At 39.3% G+C, this 24,033-nt stretch overlaps 1 protein-coding gene across 1 annotated transcript in view; it reads right to left on the bottom strand.

The window, feature by feature from the left end:
- The window catches only part of ADAMTS9 (ADAM metallopeptidase with thrombospondin type 1 motif 9), a 156,428-nt gene that overhangs the window by 62,411 nt on the left and 69,984 nt on the right, over positions 1-24,033 (bottom strand). The window contains exons 22-28 of the mRNA XM_069473779.1: positions 22,489-22,653; positions 16,812-16,931; positions 14,042-14,146; positions 13,738-13,905; positions 11,657-11,926; positions 6,613-6,774; positions 4,275-4,451 (exon numbers count right to left, since the gene is read on the bottom strand). Of these exons, the coding sequence (XP_069329880.1) occupies positions 4,275-4,451; positions 6,613-6,774; positions 11,657-11,926; positions 13,738-13,905; positions 14,042-14,146; positions 16,812-16,931; positions 22,489-22,653 (1,167 nt within the window). The remainder of the gene's footprint in view (positions 1-4,274; positions 4,452-6,612; positions 6,775-11,656; positions 11,927-13,737; positions 13,906-14,041; positions 14,147-16,811; positions 16,932-22,488; positions 22,654-24,033) is intronic.

Consider the following 24,033-nt stretch of genomic DNA (forward strand, 5'->3'; position numbering starts at 1 on the left):
GAAGTTAGCTATTGTTGTCATCATCTCCTTCGAAGAAGTCATCTTATGCTTTACCTTATTAAAAAAAAGTCTGACTCATATAGGAACCCCTTTATTTTGGTCCTTTCACTCACAAGTACCGTAGTAAACTACAGTGCAAAATGGAGGCTCAGCAGGGAAACGAGGTATCATCAGGCCTCCAGGATCACTTTTATGATTTAGATTTTTTTGAAAAGGGTAGGCTCTCTTGAAATGTCCAAGTTGATTGCTATAATACTTTTTATTTTTCTTCAATAAGAAATGTTTTCTGAAATGTAATGCAGGTGCACAAATAACAAAATTGACAAATGTTGTAAGACTTTTACAGTTATCTGAACACAAGAAATACAGTGTAATCAAATTTATGCACATTGGATTTGCTTTTTCCTGTAACTAGCTTCTTTTCTGTGTTCAGAACCACTTCTTCTAATCGCTCATTTTGTCTTCTGGCTATGTTTTATCATTATCTACAAATTCAATTAATGGAACATTCATATTTCATAGTTGAGACTCAATGACTCAGGACAACAGTATTAGAAAAGAAAAAATACCCAACAAAATGTTAAGCCTCATACATTTTTGTTTATATAACTAAGCATCATTTCCAATTCAGAAATATTTTGTAAAGTATCCCTTTAAAATACACACTTTGAACTACCCAATTACATAAAGCTTGACACTTGGCTACTCAGATTTGAGGGAGGGATTGTACAGCTTGGAGAGAATTTACAAAATTAAAATGTATCTTCTTAAACCAAAAGAAACATATACATTCATTTCTAATTCACATAGCCTACTTGCCTTTACAGTCTGCTGATAAACACTGATTTTTAAACATTGCATATAAAATTAAATAACATGAAAAAAATAAATATGCTTTATTATATAAACACATAGAAATCTGTACTGCTCAAAATATTCAGAAAATACTAGGCGTGGCTGCTTAAAACCGTGTCTAGAAAACATGGTGGTGATATTTACAATCTTTATTTTTTCTACAGGATAGATGCAGTGAGGTTATAAAACACTGATGTCAAACATTTTCTCTTCCTACCTACAGAAGCTGCAAACTTTAATACGAAAATGAGGTAGATACAAATTCATGAGTTGGCCAGGCAGAAACAAAAGCACAGTTCCTCCGTGAGCTCATAAATTCTCATTATTTGGGTCGACAAGCATTATTCCAATGCACCTAAAGGCAAGGCTCAGAGAACACTTTTAGGTTTGTCATAAAAACCCAAACAAGCAATTTCTCCTACAGAAAACCACAGTCTCCATGTTGATCAGCAAGCAGACACACGGCAGTGCACAAAGGAACACTAAAGAACCATCTCGGACATATGGTATCACCTAGCAGACTTTTAAACTTTAATTATCTAGATGAATTGGCTTACTCTAGAATGCTCTGGATTGTAACCTACTTTCTGCTGTGGTTTGACAGAATAGGAGCTCTCCTTCCAATTTATCCCTCTAGCCATGGGACGTGGGCATTGACTACTGAGGATTTTCCTGGGACTGGCTGCAGGAGGTGATGGAAAGGCATGTTAGTTTAAGACACTTACGGTTTAAAAAAATTACCAAAAAAGAGTCCAAGGACACATTTTTTAAAAAGATAGAAAAGGCTGAATTTTCAGAGGATGTTTTTCAAAATCATGATTCTTATATCTGCAATGACTTGAGCTGGAACCAAATGTCGGTCTAAAATGGGTACTTGAATTCTAAGTTCATAGAAGCTTCATTTGGGGGACTCTGGAAGCCAAATTAACAGTGAAGTGGGGTTTCTCCTCTAGTAACAAGTGTTGAAGTAGGCTATCTCCATTCTGACCTTGGAGAAGGCCGACTTCTGCAGCAGCAGTTGCTCCTTGACATTATCTGCTGCGTGGGAGTACTTGGGGAGAGAAAGCGATCAGGCAGAAGGACTAATTGCTACTCTTGGTCTCTAATAAATCTAATTTGCTTTCTGTTGAAAGCAACATGTTAGCACCTCAAATATACTTTTTATTGTTGTTAATTTCACCATCAGTTACAATGATGAAGCACCATAGAAGTGGCTTTATGGCTATGAACACAATTCACTGAGGTATGCTGAAATTTAGAATTACTAAGACATTATACCAAAGCATCCACAGAAATAAACATAAAATTAAACTCAAAATCCTACAGTAAGAATCTGAAAGACTATCCTCTTACACAGGTAGTTAGGAAAAGGAATATATTACAAATGTATCTATTTAAAGAAAATGCTTTTGATTTAATTTTTTTTAAATCACAAGTAAAAGCCTTGCAGAAGTGGTCTTGCTTTTAGACTGTAGAGGTTTTAAATATATATTTGAATAATGATCACTTTATAAAGAAAGCATTAAAATCACATACGCAGCAAAACTATTTTAAAAATCCATGCACTTGCTTCTGTGCATACTAGAGCATTAGAATTTCTCTCTTTCTTGCTCTTCCTCTGTTTCAGAAAACTATGTGCAGGCCCAAGAAGAACAACTACATTAAATAAAATTCATGTCTTCAGTTAAAATAATTAGCAGTTCATGTTTTAAAATTTAAACATTTATGCTCTTAAAATATCTGTGGGGGATCCTACGTAAAAAATTTGAGCTGTATTCAGAAAATGTTCAAGGAAGAGAATGCTGTGTAAATTAATGTGTAATTCTCTGAGACTATGTTGTCTCCCTGTTTTCCCAAATAATTCTTCCTAAGAGAAAAATATGGGATGATCAATGGAATTAGAGTTTGGAGAGGGGAAATACAGATTTCTTTTTTTCATTAAACCACAGGAGTATGCAATGAAGAGTCTTGTGGAACCCTTTCTAAGGGTTAAGAGATTTCTTCTTTTTTTTTTTTTTTTTGGTCAGAATCAATGAAATACTACTTTTTGGAGAGCTAGTAGACTTTTGAAACATAACTCTTGTCAATGTTGCTATTGGTTGAGTGAACAGGGTGAAAATATAATGAGTTCAAGAGGGAATATTTTATGAAAAATAATATGTGATTAGGGAAGCTTGGAATTTCGGAGGATGTTTATGAGATTCTAAGGTTATTTCTGATCTTCTCCAACAATGTTCATTTTGGAAGGGTGCCATTATTGTAGGCAAAATGTACATCTGACTCAGAGGAGCATTTTTTAAGCTCTTGAATAAAATCCTTAGAACCCAGCTAAATAATACCAGATGAGATAATGCTCTAAATTCTTCTAGATTTCTACTTAATACAAAGCGCAGTGGTTATATAGCTAGTGTTATACCTGCAGATATAACCTCAGACATTGAAACCCTTAACTCTTAGAAGGATCAACAAGTATTAACCACGTCACTTCACTTAATCTGCTCTTTAGCTGGTTTCAGAAAGGGTTAAGACTTTTCCTCAGAACCATATGAAATAAAAAAGGCTCTGGATATGACTTACTATAGTACTAAATTCAGCTTCAGTGCAATTAATGTATTTACAGGACCGTTTACTCTATTTACATGAAACAGCCCTAATGGCTCCACAGCTTATGGCACAACTTAGCCAAAGTCTTGTTTTGACACAGCCGATCCTTCTGTTTGCCAAGAGCTGCCCCAGAAGTCTGCATAGTATTTACAGTGGCAAACCTGTCTCACCATGTCAGCTGCTAGCTTAGCACATAGGAAAGGAAGACTAGGACCAAAGCAGAAAAAAAAAAAAAAAAAAGGGTCTCAAACGGGCTTCCTGTCCTGCTGGAAGAAAGAGAACATTTCAGACACCATAAAAGGCACCGGGTCACTGATTCCACTGTTGGTCTTTTGCATTTTCAAAATACTTTTAGTCTATTTTGTGGGCACAGTCTTGTGATTATGGTGAGAGTGGTACCCGAGTCACACCGAGGCAAATCATAGTCACTGAAGAAAAAATTGCTTTGGCCTCAATAAGCAGGTTATCTTTCCCCAAAGTCAAAACTACCATAGCTCAGAAAAGGAAAGAACGTCTGCTATTGAATTGTCTGCTGAAATCACTATATATGTACATGCATAGTTCTTCTAGGAAAAGGCAGCTACTTCTTTGGCACCAGGTCCTGTATGAGGTACACGTATTCCGTAAAGTCACTTTGGCAATATCATAAAAAGTTGATTCTATTGTGCGTCAATATGGAGAGAATATTAGACTAGTTATAGCACAGTTTCTGGGATGCCCTTGTGAGTATGACATTTATCTGTCACAGAGGAGTGCCCCTGAATACCTTGCAATTAGAGAGTCTGGTTAACAAACATTAATAGTTAGGGCCGTACCGAGTTCCAAGGGCCGGCACTCCACGCAGCATCTTGCGGACAAGCATGTGTGTTACACTGCTCACGATCGGGAGGTTTATCAAGAATTTCACAGCTCAAATCTGGAAACCGTTCCCCGTTGGACCGCTGACAGACCACCAGTCTTGTTCGTATGCCTCCACCACACAGCTTAGTACACTGGAAGAATGGAAAGAAAGGCTGCAGTTATTTTTGTCTAAATGGTGAATGGCAAATTTTCCTTTCCCCCAAGAAACATTTCTTAGCCAAATTCTATTCTGGCATTGGGCAAGGTAAGTCTCTGATAGATGGAACCAAGTCAAATTATTATACAAACAGTGAAATGCACAACAGACCAAAGCTCTCCTACCTTAATGGTAGGTATTGGTTATTGAGTGCTTTCTCTTCACTTGTACTAATGGCTTTTATATATAATATCTCATCAAGAGGAGTATAATTATTTGCCCCATCTTACATATGAGGCGACTGAGGTTCAGAGAGATTTATTAACCTGACCAAGGTCAATCAGTTAGCAAGTGATAAAGATAAGATTATTTGAGGTATACAAAACCAAAGCAAAAAAAAAAAAAAAAATCCAAAAACAAAACAAAAAATAAACAAAAACTACCCAATACCAAACAAAGGAGATAATGACTTAGCCAGTATCATCTTCTGGCAACTTCTAAGAAGCTGCCACCAATCTTTGGCTATTCTCTGACTCCAATCTCCGTAGACCTTTATGTGGCTAAAACATTTTACTCTCTCTCTGAATGTTAGGGCAACTATGACCTCCACCAGGATGACTAAACAGCGTGGTGGGAACATTGGATAAAGCTCTGACTCTTGGCTAGATCCAAACTTCTGAGGCAGGAACAAGTTGTATTTCTTGGACAGTGCTGCTGTGCTCACATCCAGGAACACTGACATTTGGTCTCCCTGCTGTGTCAAGGCCAGATCTCCCACAGAATTTGGAATGATCTGGTCCGTGCTGACAGCAAGCATCCCAGCAAATTCGTGTACTCTCCTGGCTTGGATTCAATTACAGAAGCTTAATCACAGGCCCCACAGGACAGAACTTTTCGAGGAGTTTCGGGAAACCCACAATAAACGAGTCACAAAGCCTCACTCCCCTTTCCTTCCCTTTGGTAAAGCTCTCCAGAATGACATAACTGTCAATGAAAGTCAACAAAAACCCGCTCTGACTGCCTAGGACTACTAGATTACGTGTATGAAACCACAAGATGTGGATGCACGATTGCAGTTAGCCAAGGGTGTGGACTAACATGCCCATCAATCTCATTTGTCTTTTTTCTCCTCTTGGCACTGGGGTTTCCAAGGTGTTAATCCTCATGTTTTATTGGATAAATCTTACAATCAAGACAGAATAACTCAATAAGCTTTAAGTATGTACTCTCTCTGTGGATTTACAATATATTCTTAGTTAATTGAACATAAAATAGTAAGCATCTAAGCCCTACCTATAATAGGCATAATAGGGGCTCAAAACCCCATTTAATAATAATAATAGTACTATTAATAATTATTCTTAACATTAATTATTAATAATTATAACAGCAGTTAATCAATGAAGCCTCTGTGTTAGGCATGTGATAGGCACTACCTCATATAATGGCCATGAAAACTGTGAAGTTGGGGCTATCATTATCCCCATTTACAGATAAGGATATAAACATTTGGCAAAGTTACATTATTTGCCAAGGTCACAAAGCTTGGAAGAGGCAGGGCTGGGAATGGGACCCAGTTTCATCTGTTCCAAATACTCCACTGCCCTTTATTGGTCCCAGCAGGCAACTCTGAAAAGGTAACAGCTGAAGAATTTCATTATTTGAGAATATACAGCCAATTATTCACTTCTACAATGAAAACACATCATCTTTCATAGGAATAGTAATAACCCTTATTCATTCTGGCTTCATCAGGAATTTGGCATATTGGGAGACATTATGCCATGGGAACAAGGCATATCACAAACACCCCAAAACTATGCAGAAGACGGCAAGACATCCATGGACCAATTTAATCCATATTTTCAATCACTTTAAAAGCCCCCATTTTTTAATCGTCTGAGATGAACAAATAACTTAAGCCAGTTTTTATTGGATTCTTCTCCTATGTATTCAAGTTGTCTCTTAGTGGTAATAAGGGTACCTTAAAACTAGTCCAGAATTATTAAAGGTCTCCTAGTTAATCCCAAATCCAGAAGCTTCTACTAGAGCTAGTTCTTCTTCCCTAAAATAAGATATGAACAATGCTACAGTTTGGTCGGCACAAGGCCTCTGTGTGTTTTCAGAGCAGGTTCGGAAGGAGGGTTCGCTCTCACCTCTCCCCAGCTGCCGTAAGCCCACTGAGGACAAGGGCCGGATTCACAGGCTCTTTGCTCATCGGGTTTGATTCTCTCCACGCAGTCGTTCGCGGTGTATCCGTTTTCGTCCTGACACACAACCACACGCCGCTGGGACCCACCAGCACAGGTACTGGAACACTAAACACATCAGTCAGCAAGTTAATTCCCACCTCGATCTCCATCTCAGGGACACAAAGAAGCAGCTGGTTGAAAGGCCAGAGACAAATGTGACAGAAAGCGTTCTCAGGTCATCCACAACGGACCCAAAGCAGTCAGGTTCTCCCGGGAATCCCGTAGTGGGGCTGTTCGACGTGCCCTGGAGGGCAGAAATGTGGCTTCTCCTCTGGCATGCCTCAGGCCCTCCACGGGGGTTTAATAACTGCCTAATGAGTGACAACATCTTGTGACTTCCAAAGCAGCCCATTTATTGTCCTCCCTTATCCTCTCTGCATCTCAGAAGGTACAGAGGTGTTGATGGACACCACAGTTTATTTTGAACTTCTTTTCTTTTCTGAACTCCAAGTGCCTATTTAGAACCAGCATTTGACTTCCCTTTCAACACAGAGGTCATATTACACGCTTAATGAGTTGCCAGTGGTTGAAATTAAGCTTCTGTAGGAACTCATTCAATTACTCCAGGAAAACATCATGGAATGCCATTTAGATATCATTGCCCGGCAGGTAAATGTTCCCTTCTCTCCCTTTACAACAGCCTAAACTTCAGTGGCTAATGGTAGCAAGATCTGTTTTATTTATTTTTTACTTCCCCAATGAACTTAATTGAAATCCATCTTGACAAACTTCTCTTCGGCTGTACTTTCAGTCTAACACACGCACTCTCTCTCATGGCTGTCATTGTTTTATGTTTGTATTTCAGTTCATTTCCCATATGAGCTTCTCATAGTTCTCTTATTTATCTACACCTGGAGTGCCTTCTTTTTTTCGTTTCCATAACTTCCTTATCTTTTTAAACCTAATGTGTTTGCTGGTATCCTGCACTCTGACTCTTCAGTTGTAAAATCAGTTTGCCTATAAAATAACCATCTGGTCCTCAAAGCAATGTATTTCCCATAAATTATCAAGACTCAAGCTGCATTTGCAAGCATGTTTTTAGTTCCAGTTTCTGAAGGCTGACTCGTGCTCTCTATCCAACCCTAGCTCAAACTAACATTATTTCAAACTATGCTCAGATAATGCTCCTTGTCGGTCAGCTTCTTCCATATCAAGACGTGACTATACTTTGTTGCTTATTGCATTGGACAACTGTTCAATGTCCCTGCCTATGTTGGTCAAATTATAAGTGAACCCTAATCAATATATACATTTTCATTTAATAATGGATATAATTCTTAAAATGTAGACCAGAATAATAGATTTATTAGTTCTGTCTGAGAAAACCAGCTTAGTAAAGAGAACTATCATTTTAATTAACTTTCCTTGGGGACCACAATTTAAAATGTTAGAAAGTAACTTCCATGTTGTAAATAGATTTATAATCTATATTTTGGTCCTTGAGTTTTTCCCTTGAAAATATAATCTTGTATCATTCCTTTATTATGTTACCTGTGAACTTTACTGCCCCAATAAAATGGTTAAGTTCCTTTAGGAAGGGCTCAATGTTGGGGACTCAAGGGTCCCCAACCTATGGTGAGTTGTATAATTATTTCATTATATATTACAATGTAATAATTAAGTGCACAATATATATAATTCACCTGAATTCAACCATCCTCCACCTCCCCCATCTGTGGAAAAATTGTTTTCCAGGAAAACGGTCCCTGGTGCCAAAAAGGCTGGGGACCACTGTTACATCCCTATTATCACCTCTAATGCTAGTCACATGATTTACTGCCTCGTTACTGGAAGGGACAGCTCTAGAAACCACACGCTACTCTCTCTCCAATATGGCTGACTGGAGCAAGATGGACACGTGATCCAAGGCCAACCAATGTACTGGCTGCCCAGTGACCAATCAGATGCTTCCTACTGGGAATAAACTGAAGCCCTGGAGATAGCTCTCACGCAGAACCAATTGCACATACTTTTATTTTTTTAAAGACAGGGTCTAGCTCTGTCACCCCAGCTAGAATGCAGTGGCGTGATCATAGCTCACTGAGCCTCAAACTCCTGAGCTCAAGTGGTCCACCCAATCCTCCTGCCTCAGATTCCTGAGTAGCTGGGATTACTGGTGTGAGCCACTGTGCTCAGCTCTCACTACCCATTCTTGAACTATCTGAATCCCGGGCCGGCTTAAGTCTTTACACCCCATAGACAGATGAAGTGTTGCACATAATCTTTCTCCAAGAGGTCTACTTTTGCCATTACTTGATTAATACGGATTCTTAGTTCCATTCCCATGTTGCAGACTTTCCCTCTGGACTTCTTTTGCCAACAGTGTCCCTGTCCGCTTTAGACGATAACGTTTTCCCAGGTAAAACATTTCTTTGAACAAACCCGGCACCTATTAGTGAAATGTAAATGAGATTTGTCATCTAGATTAGACAAGACAAGGGAGAACGGTCTTTAGAGAAGGAAAGGGTGAGGGATATTCATTTTTCCTACCTGTCTAACATATTTCCCCTTCCATCTGGCAGCCCAATTTTCCTTAAAATAACCAATCCTCCCCGCAGTAGATGCCATGTTAATCTAGCTATTATGATAGTCTGCCCTTTCCTGGCCAGGGGGAGGGCAGCCAGACTTTCCTGGGAATTTGAATAACTCAAGGGTGGTATAGAGCTGAAGGAGATTCATTAAGACAGAAACTGCCTAAAGAAATTATCCCTTAGTCACTCCTCTCTCTAGATCAAGGGTCGGCAAACCATAGCCCAAAGGCCCAATCTGGCCTGCCACCTGTTCTTAGAAATAAAGTTTTATTGGAACACAGCCGTGCCCACTCATTCATATACTGTCTATGGCTGCTTTTGTGCTACAACAACAGAGCTGATTAGTTATGACAGAGTCTGTATGGTCCACACAGCTGAAAAGATTTATTATCTGACCCTTTGCAGAAAAAAAAACTTGCCAACTCCTAAGCTAGATCCCTGAAGAGGCTCTGGTCCCCATCCCTACTGGGGCTAAATGAACAGTCTGGTTTGTTTGTTTTTCTTTCACTTGAAAGAGTCAGTTTCTTTTCTATTGTTTGCAAAACCCCTAATTGGTAACACACCAAAAACCTCTGGCAGAGGGTTCAAGTTGATGCAGAAATCTACTGTAAAGTGAAGTTCTGACTCCAGAAACCACGGAAAAGCCTGATTGCCATTCTCTAGTGTTTATAACACGTTGCTGCCTTTTCTGCCACAGAAGGCAGGAAGACCACGTACAGTTTGTGTACTGTACAACGCAAAGATGCACGTAGACGCTTCATCCTCTGGGAGCAGGTCAGACACGGCAAATTAGGCCTGAAAATCACGTTGTCCAGCTTCAGCCTCACTGAACTTAGAAAAAAGAAAAAAAAATCCCCAAACAAAAAACAGGCACAGCTGAGGAAAAGAATGGTATCGCCCATTGTTACAAAAAGCTTACCTAATCCTCCCTAATTAAGAACTCTGCCCAAGGGCAGAATCATTCCATCTTAAAGGAATGCATCATCCTCAAATGTGGTATTAAATAAGAATATGATTTCAATTTTTTTTTTAAATCCTAGTGCTATCTTTAGAATACACATGCGTTGAGTTTTGAATTTTTTCAACCAGGAAAACCCATGGGACACTCAGTGATTACCTCCTCTGTTTACCCTTTCATGTCTCAGAACTGAAATCCTTTCTGACCCAGGCAAAGGGAGCCTTAAAGTGGGAAGCCAGAGAGAGGGGAACGGGGTGGCAAAGTCCTGGGCAACCTGGCAGCTGCCCTGCATGCAGCCAACACCGGCAGTGGGTGCACATGGGCAGCAGCTAATGAGTATTCAAGGGAAAGTACATCTGGTTTACTGCAACATAACCACGGTGGGCAACAGACAGCTACCTTCTAATTCTTTTTAGTGCAGAAATACTTAAACAGAATTAGCAGTACCAGAAGTAAACCAATAGTCAACAATTAAAAAGAAGACCCCTGAATGATTAGTAAACACCTAACTACATGACCAGCCAAGGTCCCTTGCTACCTTACCCTTCTCAGAATTCCATGAAACATGTCCAATATCCCACAACATAATTTTTGGGGGTAGAAAATTATTCAGCAAAAAATTTAAAACATCCCAAAGCACATTTTTCTTTTGATACTAAATATTTTTTTCAAGGCCTTCCTAATGTGAAGGATAATGAGAATGATAATACGAAAGATGACTGTCAACATTTATTAAGTTCTCTGTGACAGGCATCGTGCAAAGCACTCTATTTGCATCCTATCATTTAATTCTTACAACCACCCAAGAAAGCAGGAATTATCCTTTTCCTCATTTTACAAATGAGGAAACTGAGGCTCAAAGAGGGGAGGGGAACTGGTTGAGGCCCCCAAATGTAAAAGAATTAAGGCTTTGGATCACATTGAGGCACATTCCCTCAGAGCCAGGGCTGACATTATTAGGTTACGGCACTTTTCCCCTAAGTACAAATCTTACCTAGACTAGTATTCCCCGCCCCCCAATCCATGACAACAGTCTATTACAAATTACACAGCATCCATGCCACTTTGAGGCTGCACTCGTCTGGAAAATAGTAAGAATGGAGGCAACCTTCATTAAGAATTCCCTTTCAGAATAAGTTCGTCTGTCCTCTTAATTCTCCTACAGGGATGAGCTGCCTGTCGCCTCCAGGATTAATCATGGCCACTTGAGCACATCACCTGGCTGTGACATCCCCTCTTCCACCCGAGGGAGGCAGCCTACAGGTGCACACAGGCAGCATCTCAGGGACTGTAATTATCCCCTTATAGTTCACCCAGAGCAAATGAAACCGCACAATGTCAATCCCTCATGAGAAACAAAAAATGCTCCAAAGGCCTTTCTAGTCTGTTTTTCCCCCAAACCCTACCTCAAGTAAAAGAGAAGCAAGTCAATTAGCCAAAGACTTCAGCGCATACTTACTGCTCCCCAGGGGCCTGTTCTCCACTGGTTTCCACCGAGCACATGGGTGCGGCTAGGGTTGGCGCTCCTGGGGCGATAGTCCTCGTTTTGGAAGGGGTGCTGAGCTAAGCCACTGTTTGGGGTTCGCTGAGGGCACGGTGACATGGAACAGTCCTGATCGGTTTCTGGCATGTAATCTGGGTCGCACTCGCTCCGATCGATCACGTGGTCACTGTAGTTGACACACACCACTTGCCGGGTTGCCCTACCTTGCCCACACGTCACGGAGCACTACATTGAGCGTTCAGAAAGAGAAAGGGTCGGTCACTTGGCAGGTGGTTGAAAATTCCTGAATGTGCATTTCTGTAAATGGCCCACTACTTTCCCAGCTGCTCGGGCCAAAAACCTTGAAATCGTCTTTGTCTCTCTTTTCTTCCTACCCCATGTCTCCATTTCAGTGAGAAATCCTATCACCTCAGAATTCAAAATATATCCCCAATCCAGCCACTTCTCACAATCTGCATCGTCACCTCCTCAGTCCAAGACATCACTTTCCCGTGCCAGGACTACGTCCACGGTCTTTCAGCCGAGCGCCTGCTCCCAATCTTGGCACTCCCCAAAAACATGACCCTTTAAAACCAAAGTCAAATCATGTCGCCCCCTCCAGTGACTTCCCAATTCATTTAGAATAATATCCAAAATCCTTATCTTGACCTACTAGGTTCTTTATGATACAGCAACTGGATGCCCTAGGACTCATCTCCTATCCTTCTCCACTCACTGCACTCCAGCTCCACTGGCCTTATGATGCTTCTTGAACATGCCAAGAACTCTCCTATCTTGGGGACTTCACACCTGTGGTACCTTTTGCAATGCCACATATACATCCAGGTGGCTCATTCCCTCACGTCATTCAGGTCCTGCTCAACATCAGGCCTTCTTGACCACGCTATCTGAAGCTACATCCCATCTTTCTCTAAGCCATTACTCTTCTTGACTTCTATCTAGTAGTTACCAGTACCTGATGCTACATTATATATTTCTTTATTTGTTCATTGACTGGGTCCTCTATTGGAATAATCTTCATGAAGGCAGAAACTTTGTTGTTCATTATTCACTGCTCTTTCTATAGTAAGCTTTCACAAATATCTGGTGAGAAGACAGACGGATTTGATAGCAGATGAACTGATAGATGGATGGACGGATGGATGGACGGATCAGTGTTTGGAGGCTCAAGGCATTACAGTGAGATTAGCCACCATTTATTGAGTACCTACTTTCTCCTAAGCGGTTAACACATATAATCCTAACAACTTTGTAAAGTAGGTATTCTTTTTGGCTTTCTTTTGAGAGCAGAGAAGACTGAGAATCAAGGACTTTAATCAGATTGCTCAAGGTCATGCAATCAGTAAATGCCAAGGTCTGGGTTTTTACACAGCTCTATGTTACTGCACCTCTCAAATTTCATGTATATATTATGATATTTATTGAGCTATTAATCTCCATTTTCCTTTTACTCTTTTCTCACCTATCCTAAGTTATTTCCTGGACTCTGGGATTTTTGCAGGACAGAAAGCAGAAGTTGCATGAAGACAAACGTTCTTCTGCTTTTATAAAAACCCATAGATGGTGCTTGGTGTGTACAAGACGTTGGATTCACAGCACTGGATAAAAATTCCCACTTCCCACTCTTGGCAGGGGAAGCAAGAGTCACTTTACTCAAGGGGCCACCGGGTGCAGGAGGTACCCAGACTCAAAGTAAGCGTATCTCCCCTCACTCTCCTGCCGCTTTTGGTCCTCTACAAACTCATGACATTCTGATGTGACTCAGTGAAGACTGGGATTTCCAATCGCCCAACAGGACGGGCACTCAAGCAGATTGTAAATTGATTTGCACATATTTTTTAAAATGTGCATTCCTTGCACACTTGGATAAGATTCCTTGCATACTTGGCCAGCTGTATATATGTGGAGCAAAATAATTTAAACCACAAACCACATCCAACTCTGGAATACTACCCCCTGACATCTGGGACCCTCATTCTTCCTCCCCCTTCACAGTTCCCCAATCCCTCCCAACTCCGAAGGATTCACTCGCTTACAGAGCTCCAGTCCAAGGCCTTCCACTGCCCACAGGGTGTCACAGAACATTCCTCCTTTGCCACCGGTCTAGGCAGGGTAGCACAGGCGCTCTCATCAGCTACAGAGCCGTCCTCGTCCCGGCAGCTGACGTATCGCATCCGGGTACCTTTCCCACAAGTGGCTGAGCACTGGGGGTGGGAGTAAAATCATGCAGATGTTATTTGAAATGGCCGCTTCCCGGATGGTAGCACGACATGGTACAGTCATGTCAGAGAACATCTGCCCCCCTCCTGCCCTCCCCATTTCTCCCAGTCTGTTTCTTACCGGAGTCCAAGACCCAAATCGCCACTGGGTTCTTGGCACATTGTGTGTGCTTCTCCTTGCTTCCGGGACAGCTGGTGGAGGGTGACAAGATGGTAATTCACAGTCCTGGATGTGATGAGGGAAAAAAGGTCAAAGTTACCTTCAAGGCAATGAACATTTAAATGGGCGTGGTATATAAAAATGTAAGGTCTAAGAATCTAAGACCTTAGATTTCTGTGTGAGTCTCTGCAAGCCACATGACATCTCTCAGCCCCAATTTCTTCAACTGCCAAATGGGATATCACCTGAGCCTCTTTGTGGGCGCCTTAACACAGGGTGGAGGTCTATTTTATGATTTTTAAAGCCATATTTATTCACCTGTTTGTGTGACTAGAGAAAAAATATTGTAAAATGGCACACACGTCTGGATAGGGCAGCATAACATTTTAAAATTATTAACTGTTAATGTATTAAAATTCTGAAGGCCAGATTCTGTTCTCACATTTCAATTAGTTTCTAATCAGAATTTGCTAATCTTGAACTTGCTTTCCCAGTTTATCTAAAGATAACACCTGAGGTTCAGAAGGTCAAATCTAGATGTAAGAGGTGTATTCAATAGGCCAATACCTGGAATTTATATAACATTTCTCAATCACTCAGAGGAAGTCTCTGTAATGGACTGAGGTCATCTATGTGTACATAGTCCTCCCAGATTTATAGATGGGAACAAACATACATACCTGCTCATATTCACTCCCAGCCTCAGTGGTTAGCGACTACTCTGTGATTTAATACACATCCATCAAATGCCTCAGATGTGACGGGCATGGTGCAAAAGTGCTGGGGCTATGGGTCTGAGGATAACCAAAGTGTCCTTGCCTTGGGGAGCTTCCACATGGAACGTGAAAGTCTGTTACTTGGCTTCAGAACTTGCCTATACCTCTGCCTGAGGTCCAAGGAAAGCCACAGGGAACTTTTCACAAAGTGAAGAAATTATTCACATGCTGCAATGGTGGGGGCACCCCATAGTCGAATGGATATTACAAAATAACTTAAAGAGAAGTCATGCTTTGAATCTCAAAGGGGGTTGTTAAGTCTGCACTCCATGATTGTTTTAGATGGCATGGCTAACATTTCCCAGGCTGTCATCACACTGTGCTTTGGAACATTTTGATGAAATAATAAAAATAAAGACGACACTAATCACACCTGGTATTTGGTTAATTGATCCGCGATGACATCATGAACAATGCTGCTATATTCATTTACTTTTTTCACACTCTTTGTCCCTCAACAACACACACTGAGATATTCATCACTGAGGGTGTTCAAAACAGATGTAATACATTGGCCACACGGGGCCTCGCTCAGAGTATGAGTTCTGGGAATAGTGTGGGTTCAAACCCTGTCTTCAGCAATTAGCAAAGCCGATACATAAACCCAAGTCTTCTCTTTACATATTCTCTTTATATGAACGATGCCAAAATCAAGGCCCACATAGAACAGTGTGCTATTCGTTTTCTCAACCAGCTCTCTTGAGAAAAAAGGTATGCATGTGTGCATTTATAGATATGCAAATGTACACAAACACACACATATATATTACACGTATATACATATGCTTACTTATACATTTTACTGATATAAAGGATGTGTAGCAAACAATTTATAAAGAATAAAATAGAAAATTTTTATTTTAAATTACATACATTCCATTTATGCCCATAGACTACTTTTGTTGATTTTTGGTGGACTTTTGAAACTGTTGCCAAACTATGCTGGTAACTGCCTAAACAGTGTAGTTCAGGTGTGACTGCTAGTTGATATTTTATTTAAGAGTCGGGTGAAAGTGGAATGATGAAGATGTATGTCAGAACTTGGTTCACTGACCAATGATGTGGAAGATCTCTTTGCTGAATCAGATAATTTTCAAATACTGGAAGCCTATTTCCTCATATTTTTGTGCTATTCACAATATAACAGGTATAAGCATTAGAATCTTTTAAATGTAATCTGCATTATTAATATTTTCTCCATCACTGTCTTAAGTCTAAATAATCAACAAAGTAATACAGTAATCCCTGAATTGTAGTGCTTGCTGATTCCTGTGGTGTAAATACTCTCACCATGACTAATTTCAAGCTATCACTTGGCACTGATGAACACAGAGCTGGCAAGAGAAGCTCAGTAGCACACCCTTAGACAGTACATCCGCCACACAGATACATGCAGCTACAAATAACCTCAAGGGCACAGATAACAGTAACATGCAGTAAAATATTTAGCAAATGATATGTTTTGAGTATTTATCAGTGCTGTTTTTAATACCATCTATTTAATTATAGGTTTGTATCTTCAATTTCTAACAATGGCTATGATGAATTAACTCACAAAATTCCTGAAAAATTTACCGATTGGCTCTTGTGAGCTGGTATGCCTTAGTTCTAGCGCATTGCTGCCTGAACATATGACACCAGTTACTGAATCCTACATTAAAACCATTTTAAAATTTGAGTTCCGGAAAATGAGACTACACAACCAACATTTCTCATCCAATAAGAATCACACTCAATCCTATAAATATTTCAAATAACTACAGAAGAACAAAACAGGTACGTCAAAGTATTAGATTCTATAGGCAACAAACAGGTAAACCTGGACAATTTAGTTAATCAACTGGCTGCTCTATTTACATAATCTATAAAAGGATTTCAATTTTGTCTGAACCGCTAGGAAGTTTTGACACCTTAGTGCGCAAAGCCAATAACTGATTCGGACAAAGGAGACCCACCTGGGTATCAGTTGGTCTAGTAGCTGCATTACAGTCATTGTCGTCCACCACTGACATGTAAGTCCCAATGATGCATTTCACTGCTCTTAGCTGGTACCCCTGCCCACAGGTGACGCTGCACTGGAGGAAGGAAATGAGACAAAAAGGATACACATTCAGGAAATCTTCTCTTTCCCTTACTTTCCCCATAACATTTTACAAAAGAAAAATATGTCCATCATAGTAGGCCAAAGGGTAAAATTAGGTAAAAGTGGACAATCCTACTCTGCACAAATTATACAGATTAACTATCATGATGTCACTTGAAATTACCTCCCACTGGAATTATATTTGCAGGGGTTCAACCCCTTGACTGTGAACTCCTAGAAGAAGGGCAATGCATCTCCACGATTTTTACATCTTTCTCACTGTACCTAGCAGAGTGTTGTGGCTAAAATAGGTGCCCAATAGAGCTCTGTGACCTTACTTGACTTCTAGAAAATTGTCTTGAGGAAATACTTACAGTTTGCATCAATATTTTTATACAAGATGGTTTTTGCAATATCATTTATAAAATAAAACAAAATATTGAACACCACTGAAGTATATAACAAGCAAAAGTTGAATATGCTGTGGCACACAGGTAGTAAAGAAAACAATGTGGCCATTAAAAGGCAAATTGTTAGGTCACAAAAAGTAGTCTACAAGACACTAAGTAGGAGGAGTCATGTCACAGAAACAGCAGAGTAGAGATCTAAGAATTGGTCTTTCCACTGAAACAAACGATAATAAGCTGGCAAGAACTAGTAGGGTCAACTTTTTTGAAACTCTGGAATCTAATAAAAAACTTACAGCAACTAAGTGAGTGTTTAATGAAGAAAAAAGTTGCCAAATTTTGATCAGGAAGTCTGATAGCATTTTTTTCTTATCCATCTACCACACTACACATTCCTCCCAAATGTACATAGAACATTTTCCAAGACAGAACATACATTAAGCCACAAAACAAGTCTCCACATGTTTAAAAAGATTAAAATTCCACAAAATATCTTCTTTGATGACAATAGAGTGAGGCAAGGAATCAATAACAGAAGGAAAACTAAAAAATTCACAAATAAATGGAAATTGAACAACATCCTCTTAAACAACCAATAAGTCAAAGAAGAAACCACAAGGGATATTAGAAAATATTTTGAGAGGAATAAAAATGAAAACAGAACATAAAGAAATTTATGAGATGCAGTGAAAGCAGTGCTCACAGAAAAATTTACAGCCGCAAGCACCTGCATTAATAAAGAAGAAAGATCTCAAATCAACTTTATATCTTAAGGAACCAGAAAAAGAAAAGCAAACTCAACCTAAAACCAGGAGAAGGAAGGAAATAATAAAGATTAGAGTGGAGATAAATGGAATAGAGAGTAAAAAAAAAAAACAGAGAAAAATAAACAAAACCAGAAATTGGCTCTTTGCAAAGTGCAACAAAATTAACAAACCTTTAGCTAGAAAGACTAAGAAAAAAAGAAAAAAGATCCCAAATCATAAATGAAAGAGATGACATTACTACTGACCCTACAGCAATAAAAAGAATTAGAAGAGAGTACTATGAACAATTGTATGCCAACATATTAAGCTAGATGACACGTGCAAATGATCAAACACACACAAATTGCCTAGAAACACAAATCACAAAAACTAACTTAAGGAGAATAACAAATATGAACATATCTGTAAGAAGTAAAGAGATTGAACCAATAATCAAAGACTTCCCAACACAGAAAAGTCCAAAGCCAGTTCACTGATGAATTTTGTCAAACGTTTAAAGAAATATTAACACCAATTATTCTCAAATGCTTCTAAAAAAAATTGAAGAGAAGGAAGCACTTCCTAACCCATTCTATGAGGCCAGCATTACTGTGATAACAAAGCCAAAGATAACATAAAAAAAGAAAACTACAAGCCAATATTGCTTATAAATACAGATATAAAAATCCTCAACAAAATACTAGCAAATTGAATCCAATAGCATGTTAAAAGGATTATACATCATGGCCAAGTGAGATTTAGTCCAGGAATATAAGAGTAGTCCAACATAAAAAAAAAAAAATCAGTCAATGCAATACACCACATTAATAAAACAAAGCAGAAAAAAAAAAACCACATGATCATCTCAACTGGGGAAAGCATTTGAAAAAATTCAACAGCTTTTCATGATAAAAACTCTCAAAAAACTGGCTACAGAAGAGAACTTCTTCAATGTGATGAAAGTCACTTATGAAAAACCCACAGCTAACTTCATACTTTGCCCCAAGATCAGGAACATGACGAGGATGCCTGCTCTCACCACTGCTATTCAACAGTGTACTGGAAGTTCTAGCCAGAGAAACTAGGAAAGCGAAAAAATTAAAAGGCATGCAAATTGGAAAGGGAGAAATAAAACTTTCTATTTACAGATCTCATCATACTATATATAGGCATCCCAAGAGTCTATAAAAAATACTACGAGAGCTAACAAACAAATTCAGTGACATTACAGGGTCTGAGATAAACACAGAAAAATCAGTTATGTTTCTATACACCAGCAATGAACAATCACAAAAGGAAATTTAAAAAAATACCTAGGAATAAGTTTAAACAAAGAGGTGAAAGACTTCTACAATAAAAACTATAAAACGCTGCTGAAAGAAATGAAAGAAATGGAAAGACATTGCATGTTCATGGACTGGAAAATTTGGTATTGCTAAAATGGTAATATTCCCCAAATTGTTCCACAGATTCAATGCAATCCTAATCAAAATCCTTATGACCCTTTTGGGGAAGTGGAAGAGCTGATCTTCAGATTCATATGGAATGGCTAGAGACCCCAAATAATCAAAACAATATTTGAAAAGAACAAAGTAGGAGGACTCACAATTCTCGATTTCAAAACTTATTACAGTGATCAAAACAGCATGGTACTGGCATAAGGACATACAGACTAATGGAATAGAACTCAGAGTCCACAAATAAACCTACACGTCTGACCAAGCGATTGTTAACAAGGGTACCAAAACCACTCAATGGAGAAAGAATAGTCTCTTCAACAAGTGGGGCTGGGACAAGCGGATACTCATAAGCAAAGCATGAAGTTGGAATCCTACCTCACACTATATATAAAAATTTACCCAAAATGGATCAGTGACCTAAATATGAGAGCTAAAACTATAAAACTCTTCAAAAAATAGCAAAAAACTTCATGACATTGGATTGGGCAATTTCTTTGTTATAATACCACAAGCAAAGGCAACAAAAAACAGACAAATGGCACTTTATTAAGATTAAAATCCTTTGTGCTCAAAGGACACTCTGAGCAGAGTGAAAATGCAATTCAGGGGATGAGAGAGAATATTTGTAAATCATATATCTGATAAGGGATTGCTACCCAGAATACATAAAGAACTCCTACAACTCACCAACAAAAAAGCCAAACAGTTGGGATAGTACTGAACTTTACATTTAAAAAGGGTTAAAATGGTAAATTTTATATTAAATGTATTTTACCACAATTACAAATTTTTAAAAAACACTCAAAGGATTTGAATAGACATTTCTCCAAAGAAGATATACAAATAACAAACAAGCACAAGAAAAGATGCTCAGTGTCTTCTGTTATTAGGGAAATACAAATCAAAACCATAGTGAGACACCATGCCACACCCCACTAGGAGGGCTATAATTAAAAAAAAAAAAAGGAAAATACAATAATAATTGTTGATGTGGAGAAATGGAAATCCTTGTAAATTGCTGGTAAAAATGTAAAATGATACAGCTGCTGTGGAAAACCATTTGGCAGTTAAAAAGTTAAACAAAGAATTAGTACGTGATCCAGCAATTCCAATCCTAGGTATTTATCCAAAAGAAGTGAAATCAGCTACTAAAATAAATGCCGGTACATAAATATTCATAGCAGCATTATTCATAGTAGCCAAAATGTGGGAACAGCCCAAACGTCCATCTCAGATGAATGGATAAACAAGTTATGATATATCAGTAAAATGGAGTATCATTCAGCCATAAAAAGCAACGATGTACTGATACATGTTAAAATATGAAAACATTATGGCATGTGAAGGAAGCCAGAGACAAAGGTCACATATTGTACGATTCCATTTCTATGAAACGTCCATAAAGACAGAATGCAGACTGGTAGATGCCAGGGGCTGGGGGGATTGGGAGCAACTGCTTAATGCGTGCAGGGTTTCTTTTGGGGGTGATGAAAATGTTTTAGAAATAGACAGAGGTGGTGGTTGCAAAACATCATGAATGTACTAAATGTCACTGATTTGTTTACTTAAAATGGTTAATTTTGTTATATGAGTTTCATTCCAATTAAAAAAATTGGGCACAATCCAAATATTAGTTTAAAAATATTAGAAGAAAATCATAAACATGTTAACACTAGGAATCTCTGCAGTGTAGAGTTAGGAGCGTGGTTTTCCTCTTTTTGCTAAATGACATTGTGCAAAATTTCTCTTATGAATATGTGTAACTCTTAAATAACATTTTAAGGACTGTTCAATCAAAGAAAGAACATATCTGTGGATATACGATGGGCAAGGAAGGGCCTGGAGTAGACGTGGATTAAAAAATAGGCCTGTCAGTTCTAATAGATGTTCTAGTCAAATCTTGACAGTGACCCTGAGCTGTGCTCTCCTCCTCTTATTATTCCCTAAAAGTTATGCAGATGTAGACGAAAAAGAGGCAAGATCAAAAGCATAAGTGGACTCTCCCTGTTTATTCAGACATAATTAGCCATTTGGACTGGAGATGCTGTGAAATGGGGAAGATTCAGAAGAGTGTCACTATTAGTGATAGAAATTGCAAGGGTGCAATAATAAAGCACGCATTGCATGCATATTTGGAAATGAAGACAGAGGCTAAAGGACCGAAGTAGCTGTGGCTAGTCAGAGTGGGTCATTCTTCAAGAGATTATGTAAGTGACAGCAGACAGCTGCTCTACTTCTGATGGGAACTCAGAGTGCTACCCGGACAGTACCCAGAACGCTTTCTGCTTCTATATTAGGAAGGACTTAATTCCAAGAGTAGTGGCTTCTCCAATGCAAGCCCACGGGAGCCTTTCACTCTCTCCTTTAAAGAGCAGTTTGAGTTAAGACTGTGGTACATACAGACTAGAGGACTCAGAATAGATTCTTTCCAAGTGTGAGGATTCTGCAAACTTTGATCTAATTAATTGTGTTTGAAGAGTCTGACTTATTTATGAGAGGTAAGCTCTGGAATTGTGACACTAGGAGCCAAAACATCCCTTCCAAATCCCATTCCAGACCCTCCTGCCAAAGACTCTGGCGCTGGGTCACATTTTGCAACAGACCCACAGAGGCACGCTAGAAGATAACATCAGCCAGACATGAAATCTGTTGTGAATTTGAGCCAATGCTCGTGTGCACGAGCTACAGTCTAAGCCAAGGGGCGAAGACACGCACGTGGGTCTGTAAAAGGAGTAATCAGCTCCAGCAGGGTGAGCGGAGGCTCTCAGAAGTGGGGAGAGATGGTTGCAGTTACATGCGCTCGACCTGGCGCCATGGAGGTACAGTGTGTGCCACACAGCACAGCGGCTAAATCCCTGCCGCTGGAATGCTCCTCTGCAAGCCCTCTCCAGATAAGAAGGAAAGAATGTAGTTAAGAATCTTATCGTTCAAAATACCTGTCCCCAGGGACCCGCCTGCCAGGACGCACATTCCGGCTGCTGACAAGTCTGCATGGAGGCTGGCTTGGTCTCAGGGTCACACATTTTATCATTTAATCGATCTTCGCCAAACTGACACCAGACCTGGCGGTGCGTATGCCCTTTTCCGCAGGTGACCAAGCACTGTAATGAAATGCAGAGCCGGTCAGGGTCATTCCTGATCAATGTGCTGTGGTTTCTGGGGGTTATTTACTGATTAGCAGGAACAGGTGTGCTCTTTCCCCACAGCAATTTGTACATACACCAAGCCTCATTTTTTTTTTCCATTTATTCATTCCTTCATTCATTCCATATTTATAGTCTCTGGGCCAGTTTCAAGCACAGAATGAACTCAACACAGCACCAGGCTCTAAAGCACTGAAGAACAACATTCATGATTTTCTAGCATAGGAGTTAAGTGTGGGGAATTATGAGTCAGGTCAATCTGGGTTTTAATCCCTATACAACCAACTCACACAGTCTCTATGAACCTCAGTTTTCTCATCTGTAAAATGGGTATAACGTTAATGCCAAACAGTTGGGAAAATTAAGTGAAAAAAATCCAAGTAAAGTGCTTAGCACAATGTTCACTCAATAAATGTTAAAAATAATCATCATTATCCATGCTCATTGTAGAAAATTTAAAAAATACAGAGAAACATAAAAGAGAAATGATAATGATCCAACAATCTCACTACCCAAGGATAACCATTATCAATATTTTGCTGTTTTCTTTCCAGTCTTTTTATTTAAGCAACTTGGGATCATACTGAATTTCCAGTTTAATCTCTCCCACCCCTATTTTATCAAACATTTTTGTAAAGGTTTGTTACTTAATTTGAAATGATACTTTAGCTATTAATAATATCAGCTATTTAAGTAAAATTTAAAACCATACATACTTTTATCTTTTTAAACCAAATACTACAGCTTAAGCAAAGGCAGCTTATTAACCTAGAATTAAAGCACTAGGTTTGTTGTTAATTTGTCCAGGTATCAGATACTGTTAATCAGATGCATTGTCAATTGTCTGCCATTCCAGGGGCATTAATGGTATCTTTTTCAAATTCACACTTTATTTGATGGTGAAAGCAAACAGTTAATATTGCACTTATATGGAGGAGATAAAGGCATGGATGTAGCAGCTGCAGCAGGGAAATATTGTTCTTTTCCCACATTCCTGACTTGGCCCATATATAAGAAAACTTCTGTTCCCCTTCTACTTGTTCCCTCTTAAGGAAAGTGGAGAGAGTCTCCTGCTTAGGGAGAATCTCCCTGGGCCCTGTTCATGCTAATTCTGTACCATGAAAGCAAGAAAGAGGCTTCACCTTCTTTCTCTTGCTGTCTTGGGGCCACCTGTGCTGGGCAATGGAGGGTTCACCTTGTGTTTCATAAAGTAAGGGACGAGAAAGACATAGACCTGGAATACTCAGCCTGGTCTATTTCTCTTTATTGCAAGTTATTCTCTAGCAACTGGATGGGTAAGTCAGAGAGGTCACTCCCTGAGGTCTAATTCCCTTATTT

The sequence above is a fragment of the Eulemur rufifrons genome, chromosome 7 (assembly GCF_041146395.1).
Source record: "Eulemur rufifrons isolate Redbay chromosome 7, OSU_ERuf_1, whole genome shotgun sequence".
Taxonomy (NCBI): Eukaryota; Metazoa; Chordata; class Mammalia; order Primates; family Lemuridae; genus Eulemur; species Eulemur rufifrons.